Here is a 13,680-nt window from a genome sequence, read left to right on the forward strand (position 1 = left end):
CCTATATACACCCGTTGCTCAGGAACATAGGCGGGAGAGTGCTGTTGCACTCATGTCCTGCTTGTGAGTTCCCAGTCAACAGCTGGTTGACCACTGTGTGAACAGAATGCTGGACTAGATGGATACTTTGTCTGATCCAGCATGGCTCTTCTTATGTGCTTAACAACCCTGTAAAATGTGCATGCAATATTATCCCCCATATTACAGATTGGGAATAGGTGGGGCTGATGCCACACAAAAAGTTCATGACTGAAATGAAATTTAAACAGAGGCTTCTAGCTCCCAGGCCAAGCTCATATCCACAATATTACACCACTTCATTGGTGACGTACTCCTTACCTGCCTCCCCTTTCGTCTGTAGCAGCAGTGCCAAGTCATCCTAAAGGCCCAGGATACTTGTCATTTGGCTTGAACAGCAATGGGGGTTTAGAAGTCCTTGTTACTTTCGGTGACCATTTAGTTATCTCTAATTTACAGCACAATCTCATACATGTCTACTCAGAACTGAGTTCAGCTGGGCTTACTCCCAAGTAAATTGGCGTAGGATTGCAGCCTTAGTATTTTCTCTGAATGGGTTATATTAGATCTAATTTATAAGGAAGATAAATAGAGCAGCGGGAAAGGATTTCGGTACGGCCTCAAAGGATTTAAAAGGGAAGTGTTTAGACATCAAATACACATCCAGTTATTTATATCTGAAAAGTATTTCTGCTGCTTGAACTTTTAAAAATGATTTTTAAAGCCAAAATAATGCAACCTTCTATATTAGCAGAGTTACAGTTCCATAGGTTAGGTGAGATGTGAAAGCAAATGCTTTTCCTATTCCCCACCCCAACTTTATCCATTTGAAAGAGAAAGAAAGGATTCTGAGGTCAAAATCCCAACTCCAAAACCCCCATCACCTTCTACGAGGCCTTAACCTTGAACATTTTGAGGGCCTAACTAAATGTGATATGCACCACATATTTGAAAAAGGGCACTTAATACTGCTGCTTTAATTCTGAAGGAGAAGAAGCTGATTTGGCAAGAAGAAGAAATCATTCAGTAAATAGCCATTTATCCTCCCCCCTCTTTTTTTTTTCAACAGAAGCTGGAAAAGGACAGGGAGGAGGGCTATCCAGACAGGGAGCCCTCACACACACATGCCCTCCCCGCCCCCGCTGCCCATGGCAGCATTTCTTTGAGCTGTGCCACTTCTAGGGGTGGGCAAGGAAGCATGCAAGAAAGAGAAGGAGGCAACTGCTCCTATTTCCTCCCCCTTGTTCGCCCACTCTGGTCACCACAGCAGGAGGAATTGTGCCAACAGTGCTGCCTAGAGAGAAAGCACTAGTATGCTAAGCAGATACCTCTGCCTGCTCACTTGCACATTCTCTCCCTCCAGGCAGTGCAACATAGAGGGCTGTTCAAAGAAGGAGCAGCCACCTCATCCTCCCACCCATTCACCTGCACGCTGTGCTGAGTGGCAAGGCGCTGGGTATTGGGCCCAACCAGCCCGTCCTCCACAACACCCAGTGAGAAAGGGTGAGTGAGCAGGCAAAAGTGGTGGCTGCGCTTCCTCTAAGGAGCAGCCATCTTTTTCTTGCCAGCTCCTACTGAGTGGCTAAGTCCAATCCCCACCCCACCAAAATTGCAACATTGCCCAAAGAGATGAGATGCACAGGCAGGTAGAGCGTTCCAGAGGGAGAAGGCAAGTGGGCGATTGGATGGAGCTGCTTCCATCACTTGCTCAGCCCTTCCTGTGGAGAGAAGGAAAAGCTGAGCGATTGTGCAAAGGCAGAGGGGGCTCCTGCAAGAAGCTCCTGCTGCCTCCCCTCTCTGGCTCGCCCTTTCTCTGCACTGCAGCAGGGGGGCTTGGGCCCATCATAGCACTGCCTATACAGAGAGCATCAGCAGCTGCCTCTGCCTAATCACTCCTCTTCCCCCCTCCCCCCACGGTGCAGCACCCAGGGCTGGTCAAGGAAGGAGCAGTCACCTCATCTTGCTCACCTGAATCTTCCCTCTGGGCAGCACTGTAGTAGGGACTCTGCCCAGGGAAGCAAATCCTCCCTGTTGTGCCACCCAGAGAGAGGGCGAGCGCGAGGAAGCAGCAGCCTTCGCTTGCCCTCTGCCTCTGCCCACTCGCTCACCCTCTCTTCCTGTGTCAGGTGGAGGGGAGTGAATGAGCAAAAGGTGGCTGCTCCTAGGAAGAGGAGGAACCTCCACCCTTGCCTGCTCTCTCAGTGGGTGCTGTGGACAACTGGACTAGCTGGGCCCACCACCTTGCCACTCAGAGGCAGAGCACAGGGGAGCAAGTGAAAGGATGAGGTGGCTGAGTGGTAGGGGGAAGCATTATTCCACGGGGAAGGAAGCAGCTTGTTTGGGGGAGGGGCGAAAATGCTACAGAGAACAAATTGCCAGCTATGCTGGAAAGGACTGCCAATTTGCCAGTGTCCTTCTAATCTGATGCAATTTCAAAGTTTAGCACAACCAAAGGAGAGGAGAGGGATCTCTCTTTCGGGTGCCTTTTTTTTTTTTTTTGCCTTGTCCACTAACCCCCTCTAGTGCTGAACAGGCTGCATTTGACCTGCAGGCGGCTTGCAGTTTCCAAGCCAGGCGAGCGCCTTCTTCTGCACACGCATCCATTCCATACCTACCGGTCTGTCTCACCTCTTCTCAAGAGAACTGAAGGGGTGACAAGAGTACACACTCTCTCTTTGCTTGCTCGCTTCTCTTCCTTAAGGAAGAGGATTTAAGGATCCAGTATTACTGTGATCCCCCCCCTTTTGGGGGGGGGCGGAGGAACGAAAGAGGAAAGAGGGATTTCTGCAGCAAGCGGTGGCCGCTGCCTGGAATGTTTGCCTGCCCAGAAAAACCTCAGCAGCCCTCCTGCCGGGTCGGACGCCAGGTAGCATCGATCCCTCTTATCTCCACTGCTGAGGGCTGATTTGCTTCAAAAACAACCCTTCTTTGGAAAAGCAAGCGGGAAGGGCGAGAGAGAGAGAGAGAGAGAGAGAGAAGGGAAATCGGCCAGCCCCAAACCGAAGCCGATGGGAAGGCACGGGCGGCGATGTCGCTAGGCTCAAGGAAGAGGACCAGCCCCGCGAAGTCCGATTGGCGACTGCTCGGCGTCGGGGAGCCGCTGTCCCAGGCCAGGGGAGTCCGTCGCCACGGCCGGGAAATCCTCCTCGGCAAGTTTTCTTGACGGCTCGGGGAAGCCGGGGAGCTGTCCAGCATTTCAGCACCTTCCAGCCGCCCGCCGGAGAGGCTGCTTCGGGAGCGAGCTGCCCACGCCGGGGCGGGAGGTCTTCTCTCTGCCGGGCGCTGTCCCCCATGGTCAGACGCGGGGACAGGCAGGCTGCGAGGGGGCGGAGATGCTGCTCCCCCGGCGGCGGCTGCAGTTGTGGGGGGGGCTGCCACCGAACGGACTGCTGATGAAAGGCTGAGAAAGAAGAGAGGCGGACGAAGGCAGCCTGGTGGGCGCCACCAGCCTGGGCAGCCCCCACTCCCCGGACACACACACACACACACACACACACACACAGTGCGCCCGAGCCAGGGAAAGTTTGCCTGCTGAGCTCTTTGCCCTGCTCGCGAGCCTTCCGCCTTCCAGACTCAGCCTTGCTCCTTGGCGTCTGTCGCTGCTGGGGGGAATCTTGCTCTTCTCAGGACGCCCCCCCCCCCGCCCGTGGTGGATGCGATTTCTCCCGCTTTGGCAGCATCTGGCAGCGTGGACCCTCCTTCCCCAGGGGCCTCAGGCACTGCCCATTAGCCTGGAGGAGGAAGAGAAGCTGAAGCCCCCAGCCCCTCCCAGGGGCCAGGACAAGGGGCTCAGGCACCACCAACCATGGGCAGCTGTGAAATGAGGGGCATCCTTTGGAAATTTAGCCTGGTCTTCCCTTTGCTGACTGCAGGCCCTGGGGGCTGCAGCAGTCACGTCTCCAGCAACCAAGGTAAAGGGAAGCTGTTGGGTGGGAAGGGAAAGGGGTGGGCTGTGGGAGAGCATTATTGAATGTGCTGTCAACCTGTCTAGGGCTACAGGGTGGCTGCTGCTGGGAAGGGCAACCCCCATAGGCATGGAATGATCATAGGCATCTTCCTGATGGGCTAACAGAAGCTTTGCTTCTTCTCATCTAGGAGTGTCGATTGACTTGCCCCACTTAGGTGACTGATGGAGGAGAAACATTCTCAGGCATGGAGCAAAGGAAGTCAGGTTCAGGTGGTAATTGCAGGATTCCCCACAGTGGTGGGTCAATTAGTCTAAGGCTAAAGGGTGATTGGAAGCTGCGCTACTGATTAGAAGCCTCAGTGAAACTTTAGAGGCACTCAGCTCTCAATTTACATGAATATCACCATTCTTGTTTTGCTCAGGTGAGAACGGCAAAACAGACCTTGAAAATAGACCGTGAGCTCACAATACTTCTTGATCAAAAGCATTTATTCTTTTTTCTACAGTCTCTCATAGATGGGTGGATGGACTGATTTCTTTAAACTGATTTAAAACATGCACACGTACACACACACACCAAAAGGTACTTAAACCTGAATGGCAGCCTGAAGGCCACTTCCTCTATATTTATGCTCCTTTTTTGTCTTCTTTCTTGCTCATGACCTTACCAAGGAAATGCCCCCTCTGTCACCTTCCTAGCAACAAACTTGGTTTTCACTGCTCTCTTGGTAGTCATGGGGTAGTATTCAAAGGACATGAGCATTGCTTCCCAAGATGCCCAGGGGCATCAGTGGGACTTTTGAGGCCCATCTTGACACTGAAGTTTCTCAGTAAAACAGGCACCCAAAAAGCCACTTAAGAAAACCAGGTGATGCTGTAAAGCAGCCTGTGGTGCTGCATGAAGAGGTGCAGTTGCAAGCAAGACCTCAAACAGCCCCAGTGCATGCACAAAAGATTAGGGTAGGCAAATAGGGGTATTTGGATCCTGGTTTTAGCTTTCTGTGACAAAGGTATCTGTTACAGATGTGGTCATTTGAAAATTAGTATCTTGTTTGCATGCATGTGTGCTTTCACTATTATCATCCTCACCAGCATTATCATTTTATATGACACTTTTACTGTGCAAGGTACATTTACATTCTTTATCTTGCTTGTCCTCACATCAGCACTGCATATAGGTCACCAGTTTTCCCATTTTACAAAAGGGAAAACACTCTGGGTTTCCAAAATAGTTTAGATGGTAGTGTAAAGGTCCAGCTCTGTTGGCTGAGTACTGTAGAAAAGCTTTCAAGTGGATCTTATTCTTCTCAGGAGATGTCTGGGTGAGTCAAAAGCATTATATTCTGCCCTAACAGCATAATTGCTCTAAGAAAAGGTATCATCGGAGCCATTCTGGATCCCACTTTTCTTTCTTTTGGGAGTCTCATGACAAGACAACCAGTCTTGTTACTACTTAGTGATCTGTGGACATTCATACTGACAGGAAAAGCCACAGAATGCCAACAGATGAACTCCTATTGATTTCTGTGAGTACAGAATTCTACCCCTGCAGGAGACGCTGGGCAAAAAAAATAAAAATATTTTGATCCTCAAAGCAAGGTTATATTGGTAAAACCTTCTTACTGGGCGATGTGTGAGACTCCCATAAAGAGACATATATTGTAGGAATCAATCTATACTGCTGTAAGTAAGGCTGAAAGCAGCCTTTTTCTTTTAAGGACTGTTTCCACAGATTTGGAACTGGATAACGCATGTTGCTCTGGACTGAAAAATAGACAACCAAGCTGCAGAAATGTAACATAGTTTTGGATTCAGATATCAATTCTGGCCTTGGATTTTGCTCATATCTATTTCAGTTTTCACACTGAGGATCCAATTTTATAGGCTATTGCAACCCAACATGGAGTGACTGGTGCCACCATTAACAAATAGAATAAGGCTCTTCATGTTTTCATATATGTAGTGAATGTTAAGGCTCATCAGTGTTGCAATGTTAAAATACCATTTCTAAATGCCTCAGTTTATCAAAGTGCTTTTAGAATTGGGACCTTATGCATGATCATTTATGCATGATGAAATTTAGCTGGGTTTTACTAACTATGCTATATTTTAGCTCTCTGTCATCCTCTGTACAGTTAATTCACACCAAAATGTACTGCTATGCCTAGCTTTATTATACAGAAGCACAATGATTGAGGAAATACTACCTAATACTACCTCAAACCTAATTTGAGGGCTCCCACTTTGAGCCCCATGGCACCTAACAATCTAATTACTGTTAGCCTTTCATGCAAAGACTGTCTTACTTCTGTGATTTGTGTGTGCATATATATATATATATATATAGAGAGAGAGAGAGAGAGAGAGAGAAGCAAATTGATGGGGAAACCTATGTGCCATTCAGCATCATGCTAGAGAGAGAGAGACAAAACGTTCCTTATATGCACTATGTATATGGACGGGGGGGGGGGGCGGTGTTCACTATTACAGGGTATATAAAATATATTTAAATTTAAATATATTTAAACTCATGTTGAGATGTCCTTACCACTTTGGACTTTAGCATGACCTCCTTTTAATGCACTTCAAGAACCAAACTGCATGATTTGACCTCTTCCTTATTTGTATTCACCAACATCTTCCTTCCCTCAACCCCCCCCCCAAAAAAACCCTTCTATTTTGACTGAACTATTTTACTTATCTTTGCAATAGGCATGATCTTCTGTTTAAAGTACAATAATAATTCAACATTTAGTACAGAATATATTAGGTAGAACTTTGTATAAGTCAGGTGTCATGTCCCTACTCCTCCTTTTGCTTCACTGCATAAATCAGCATTTATAACATTTTTAACAGAAATAACATTTTCAGAAGATAGAGAAATGTAGTTGAAAAACTAATATCAAGCAGCTTTTGATGAATGCTAGTATCTGCAACTACCTCTAGTTCTTAAATAGCTAGTAGATAGCATTTTATTTTTTTAGCTGACTAAAATTGCAGTTAAAATATAACAACCTCATCTGCTCTTAACTAATGCATGCTATATTGCAAAATGCTCTATAAGGTTAATCATAATCCATCATCTATACAGTGTTTTTTCCCCTAAGAGCTCAAAGCACTTCACATACTTAATCTCCTGGCCTGGTAATATGTTACCAGAGTGGTGTGGTTGCCATTTCTCTTTGACTCAATTCCACATTGCTCTGCTAATATTTGTATACAGGAAAACACATGGGACAGGCTGATGGTGGAGTTGTCCCATATACTAGCACCATTCACTCTAGGTAACGACAATAGTGATGTAGCCAGTATTCATGTCATTGGCCTATCCCAGCAAATTTATTGCATACAGAGCTTAACCAGATTGTTGACTTATGGGATGGAAACACAGAGAAGGAGTAACCAAGTAATCTATGCAACAACCCTGTAATATATGGCAGCAAGCATGTCTGCTTCCATACTATCAAGAATGGGGGAGGCTGTGGGTGAGAGATGGTGCTTTGCCTAAAAAGCCTCCCAGTGAATTCATAGATGAGCTGATATTTGATGTACAGACTTACCAGATCATAGCTCATGCACTTAACCACTGAACTACTTCAACTATTATTAAGATATCTCTTTCTTCATGTATTATGAAGAGAAAGGACTCTAAAGTTCAAAGTAAGTGTGATGCATATCCATCATCATCATCATCATCATCATCATCATTAATGCTTCTTTAAGTCCTGGAAGGCACTTTTCTCTCTTAAGACACCTAAAGTGGTATACAACAGCTAAAAACATATATATATATATATATATATATATATATATATAATAGGTATATATAATTGTGATATAATAACAGCAGCCTTTAAAAAGAAATGATAATTCTCATATGTTATTATATAAAAAGATGTTAAAACACAAAATTATTCAAAGACAAGATACATGGCTTTTTGTGAGGACTATAAAACAAACTTTCGGGGTGAAATGCTTAGAGTGCATACATAGCCCCACAGGTTTTCCAGACTCATTGGCCCAAATTATTGCCTTCTGACATTGTATTCACAATCATTAAAGAAGATTATCATTCCTGCTACACCAGTAATCACACACTAACATGTGTGCATGTATGAGGGAAATCCAATATTTTATCACTCGCTAGTTGCTACCCACATGGACTAAGGCTGAAATCCTAAACATATTTACTAGGGAGTATGCCGCATTAAACACAATGGAGCTTACTTCTGAGAAAACATGCACTGGATTACATTGTAATAGCACAATCCTATATGTGTCTTGTCTACTCAGAATTAAGTGACATTGAGTTCAATTAGGCTTACTCTGAGGTAAGCATGAATAGGATTGCAGCCTAAGAGTCCAAAGGAGCTAGTTTTAGTGGCTGAGGCTGCAATTCTATACTTATCTTGGAATAAGTCTCATTGAATTCAATGAGACTTATCATTAGATATGCAAATAATTGTGATATTAGTCTGAAACTAAATTTAATCATGCTACATGATTTGCAGAATGTCTTCCTGAAGACTGGGACTTGTAATTTTTCTTTCTTTGCTTTGTACAATCCCATCTAGATTGGTGGTACTACATAAAATAATTAAATATTAAATAAATAAATAATTGAAAGTTCTACAATGCCGATGGAAATAAGACAATTTTATGCCGTGTCTTATTTTAGAATTGTTGTCTCCTTTTACACCTTTTTCCCCCACAAACCTTTCAGCACTCTGTGGAATACCAGTCTTGAGCAACAAGGCCATACTTCCATCATCACTATTTAAAAATCTACTCAAACTAGTATTGATCACTAGTATCAAATGGATTAATTCACAACAAAAAATCCCACAGCTCCTACTTTACGAAACAGAAATTTTGCTTTAATAGAATACATCTCTTTCCAAGTAAGTTGAAAAGTAAAACAGGCACGCATAGTCCTGAGGTGGAATAATTGAAATGGGAGTACTGCAAGTGTAAAACCATTGACTGCATAAATACACCTGAATAAGCACCAATTAATTATTTTGAATTGACAGAGGATGAAAAACCAGGTTTTTGTCATCTGTTTCCTCTATAGTCAGCAAAAATATGTCATGGGGACATTTCATAACATTAATTTCACAAATAGATTTGCTTAAGACAGTAAGCAATGGGCTGAATAATTTCCATTTGCTATAATGAAAGTTTGAACTTGGCTTTGCTCTGAATATCCAGTGTCTTTGGCCTCTTTTCTTTCACAGTATTTTGCAAACAGTAATGATTTAATACAGTAATAAAGTAAAAGTTGCACAGGTAAGATCTCTGGCGAAATAAAAATATTGGGTGTGATCCAGAGAAAGAAAAGACTTACATATAGCTCTCGCTTTATCACGCTGAAATCAATGGGACTTTTCCCCCCAAGTAATTTGTGTACTAGCAGAGTGTTAAACTTCTTTAGTTTCAAAGGCATTTAGGCATTCCTGGGTTGTTAATAATATCATTATTGACATCATCATCATATTAATGTGTCTTGATACTGTACAAGTTTATCCTGGATTATACTCATGAAATACGAATAACTCACTCACTGGCATGTAGAAATATGGGGACAAACATAGCTCAGTGGTAGAGTACATGTCTGCATGTAGAACGTCCTAGGTTCAATCCCTGGAATTTTTCTTTTAAAAAGAAACAGGGTTTGGTAGCAGGTGATGGGAAAGATCTCATCCTAAAGAGATTTCATCCTATGATCCCAGAGAACCTCTGCCAGCTAAAGCAGGCAATACTGGGCTAAAAAGACAAATAGTCTGACCTGGTGTAAGACAGCTTCATATGTCAGAAGAAGTTGCATCTATACTTCTTCCTTCTCAAAAAACATAATCCCCCAAAATGTCAAGTAGAATTCTAATGGACTGAATAAAACAAAACAAAACAAAAAAGAGGTTTGTTTGTTTATTTATTTATTTATTTATTTATTTCATTTTAAAACATTTGTATTCATGAGGTAATAGCTCTGTCTTTTCTGCAGTCCTAATAGAACGGAAACTTTAATTCTTTAAATTTACTTCCCGAACTCTTCAATGGGTTTCCCTGCCTTGTAAATCAATGGATGGTGCCTTGTTCCATCTGTGGCAAGGCAAACTGAAACAATAGTATTGACAAAGGAGTGAACTTCTTCATTCATCTTAATTGAGTGGTGACTTCAAAAATAAATTGTGACTGAGGTAAGGGCTGGTCTCCCCTATTGAAAAGATCTGTGGACAGCCCAGATAATTGCTTACAGAGTACTGTGCACGAGCACTGCATCAAAAATCAACTTGAAATCAAGGCCTTCTGGCTGTGTGAGCTCTGCTTGTAAACAGTTTTTTTCCCCAGTTTTGTATTAGTTCTCCACCATTAGTATTGAGCCAATAGCCAAGCCACTGGTGGGGTTAGGTTTTGTTGTTGTTCTTGTTGTTGTAACCAGTGGGTTTTGTTGTTGGCTGCCAAGCTCATAGCAGATCGTTTTTTTCCCTTCTCTATCTCAAGGGAAAGGGCTCAGGTTTCTGCATTCAGACAATCCCAAATGTCACAACTAGAAAACACAAATGGGCATATTAACAGAGCAAACCTATGGCTCCTGGGAGAGCATCCCTAGGACTATAGGATATTGTGCATCCCCCTCCCAAGGCTATAGATACTGATACAGAAGGGGGAATCTGAAATTAGATTGTTCCCCCTCCCCCTTGCCCTGCCCCTCGCAGCCACCATGGAAAGCACCACAGCGGCTGCTCTTCCAAGATCACACAGCATTGGCCTCAGAAGAGCTCAGGGAGAAGGAAAAGGGAGCTGGAGGACAGGGGCAGGACAGGAGTGGACAGGATCTGCAGAGTCAGTCATACAGCCTCTCCATTGCCTGTCCTGCCCACAAAAGGTAGGTCAGCTAGATGAGCTGAGAGGCTCATCTAACTATACACGGAAAGAAAGGGAGGAACTGGAGGCATTTTTGCCTCCATTCTCCTCCCACCCTGCTTGGCTCCTGCTGGTAGGACATAGGATAGGAGCCATCTATTGAGCAGCAATCCCTTAGGATTGCACTCTTAAGAAAATATAAAATATCAAGTTCACTTGCATGCCTTGTCTTCATTATATGTAATTTGTTTATAGGTGGATTTGGGAGTTTCATTTCAGATTTAGAACAGTCTGAGGGAGGAGGGGTGTGATTAGTTTGTTTGTTTTTTAAATGAGGGTAATTAGGGTGGCTGCTTATGAAAGAAGAGGAAATGCATCACTAAAAAAGAGGACAAAAGATGGTATTGATTTTATATATATATATATATATATATATATATATATATATATATTGCATATGCTAATTTATATGTAGAGATGTAAACTTAGAAATAATTACTATAATTTAAACAGAAATTCAATACATCTCACCATACATGGCCACCCTAATGGTACATGAATAGGAGCAGAATGGCAGATGTTGAGGACAAGGCACACTGGGATTGAAACCTCTGCTTATAAAGAAGTCCCAGGGAAAGGATTAGGGAAAAGGAAGGGAAGGGAAGGAAAAGGAGGGAATGGATAAAATTAAGATTTAAATTGGTGTCCTACAGCAGCAGGAAACATAATCACTACCAGGGTATATGGGCAAACTGTTCATGGCTCTCCCCCCCCCCCATATGAATATATCCTCCCCAAGGTGGACCCTGTTTGCAGCCTGAGAAATAGTTGGCAAGCTGGGGGCAGTTTGGCTCAGCTATAAATATTTAAATTAAATCCAAAGATACTGTACTAAATAGATATAAGTACTGGGAAAGTATAAGGGAACAATGGTACCCAATCAGGACCTGTAACTGGGTATTGAAACACACATGGCCATTAGTCATCTGAATCTTAGTTTTGGTTGCTACACAGAGCAAACTCAAATTATTGTCGCTCCTATTGACCCTGGGGTTAAGTACAACAATTTGTTTTCTACCTATCAATGGCATACAAGCTAGGGATTTATGGATAATTGGACCTTTCCCTGAATCTTCCTGTCTTAATTGGTTAGGCTGCTTACTTCTAATCTCACTGCGACTAACAGCTCAGTTTAACAATGCCTAGGTGCAATTGCATTATACCAAATTCAAGATGCTTGTGCTAAAAAATATCAACAAAGTTTAACTTGGCTGTTATTTTTAGTTTCAGCGAATGTCTCTCTATATTCAAATGTTGCCCTATTCAAACTGTTCCTAAATAATTTTTGTTTCAAAAGAGTACCCTGGAGTCTTTGGCAATATTTTCAGTCCCCAATGCATTAATTTTCTCTGTAAACGTCTATCAAAGCCTGTATGGCATAATGCAGAGCTGCAGAGCCTCAGGCCTAGGAGCCAAATTCAGCTTGCCTGGGTTCCCAATATTGCTCTCTGGGGTTCTCCAAATGGTTGCTTCCCCTTCCCATGGCTCTGCCCCCTTTCCCTTGACCACCTATTGCTGATGATTTTCCAGCTTATGTGCAGTTGTTTCCCCATTCTAAAAGTTTGAAATGCCTCTCCTAAGGCTTAGTTATTGGCAGTAAGAGCTTTAAGCTAAAATATGCTGGTATTCTTGGTCCTACCCCTTTTGCCTTCAGCCCAACCCACCACTGGAATGTGCCCCCTGAGCTCTTCTCTGAAATAGAATTCAGCCCTCTGGCTGAAAGACGTCCAGCTAGGGATGGCGGAGAATTCTGCCACAGATTTCAGTGAGGCTGAATGCACTGGCATTTGGCCCCCCGAAACCCATGTCAGAATGGCCTTCCACCCCCCGCCCCCCCCACAGAATCCCCCCCGGGATGAAGCTTACCTAGGGCAGATGTTCCAGTAGTAGCAGCTCCAGTGGTGGCGGCGGCAGCTGGTCTCTTGGCCGGCTGCTGCGGACTCAAATGGCGACCACCATGCCACTTGCGTAGCTGCCTTTGTATTTACATACAATGATAGGCTAAGTATTTACGTAGCCTATCATGGCAAGCAAAAAAACCAAAAAAACTGCGTACGCAAATGGCGGCGGCTACAGTGGCCAACATTTGCATTCCCTTTTTTTCGCTGTTTTAGCCTACGTAAATATTTATGTAAGCTATTACGGCGAAAAAAAGGGGAACGCAAATAGCGTAGTGGGTGCTATTTGCATTCCTTTCCCCCCCCCGTAATAGCTTACATAAATATTTACATAGGCTAAAATGGCGGGGGGGGGAAGGAATGTAAATGGCACCCACTACGCTATTTGCGTTCCCCTTTTTTTCACCGTAATAGCTTACGTAAATATTTACATAGGCTAAAGCAGTGAAAAAAAGGGAACGCAAATGGTGGCCGCCGTAGCCACCGCCATTTGCGTACGCCGTTTTTTTTTTCCCCGGAAGGCTGCCCAGCGGATGTCCAGCTGTGGATGGCCCTGGCCAGTAGCTCTGCGGAGCCGCCACAGAGCGGAGCCGGCCAGGGAGGATTCCGCGGGGAGGGATGGAGCGCCTCCCCCCCACCACGGAAGCCCCACAATGGAACAAGGTAAGGTATTCGTACATCCCTAAGTCCAGCACTCCTAGCACAGTGGATAAAGTGTTGGGCTTGAAGTGCTGGACTTGGTCACAGGTGACCTGGGCTTGAATCTCCCCTTCGGATGTGACATTCACTGGATGGCCTAGGGCCAGTCACCTTCTTTCAGCCTAACCTACTGCACAGAATTGTCGTGAGGATAAAGAGAGTAGCTCCATACATAAGCACCACTCTGAGCCCCATTGAGAAGGGTGGGGTATACACATGAGGAATACTAAT

At 44.3% G+C, this 13,680-nt stretch overlaps 1 protein-coding gene across 1 annotated transcript in view; it reads left to right on the top strand.

The window, feature by feature from the left end:
- The first annotated feature begins 3,823 nt into the window (after positions 1-3,823).
- EPHA6 (EPH receptor A6) overlaps positions 3,824-13,680 on the top strand; it is a 710,763-nt gene continuing 700,906 nt past the window's right edge. The window contains exon 1 of the mRNA XM_084843399.1: positions 3,824-3,929. Coding sequence (XP_084699525.1) covers positions 3,824-3,929 — 106 coding nt within the window. The remainder of the gene's footprint in view (positions 3,930-13,680) is intronic.

This window comes from Heloderma suspectum, chromosome 3 (assembly GCF_057233095.1).
Source record: "Heloderma suspectum isolate Gila_16-S chromosome 3, 16-S_ref, whole genome shotgun sequence".
Lineage (NCBI taxonomy): Eukaryota > Metazoa > Chordata > Lepidosauria > Squamata > Helodermatidae > Heloderma > Heloderma suspectum.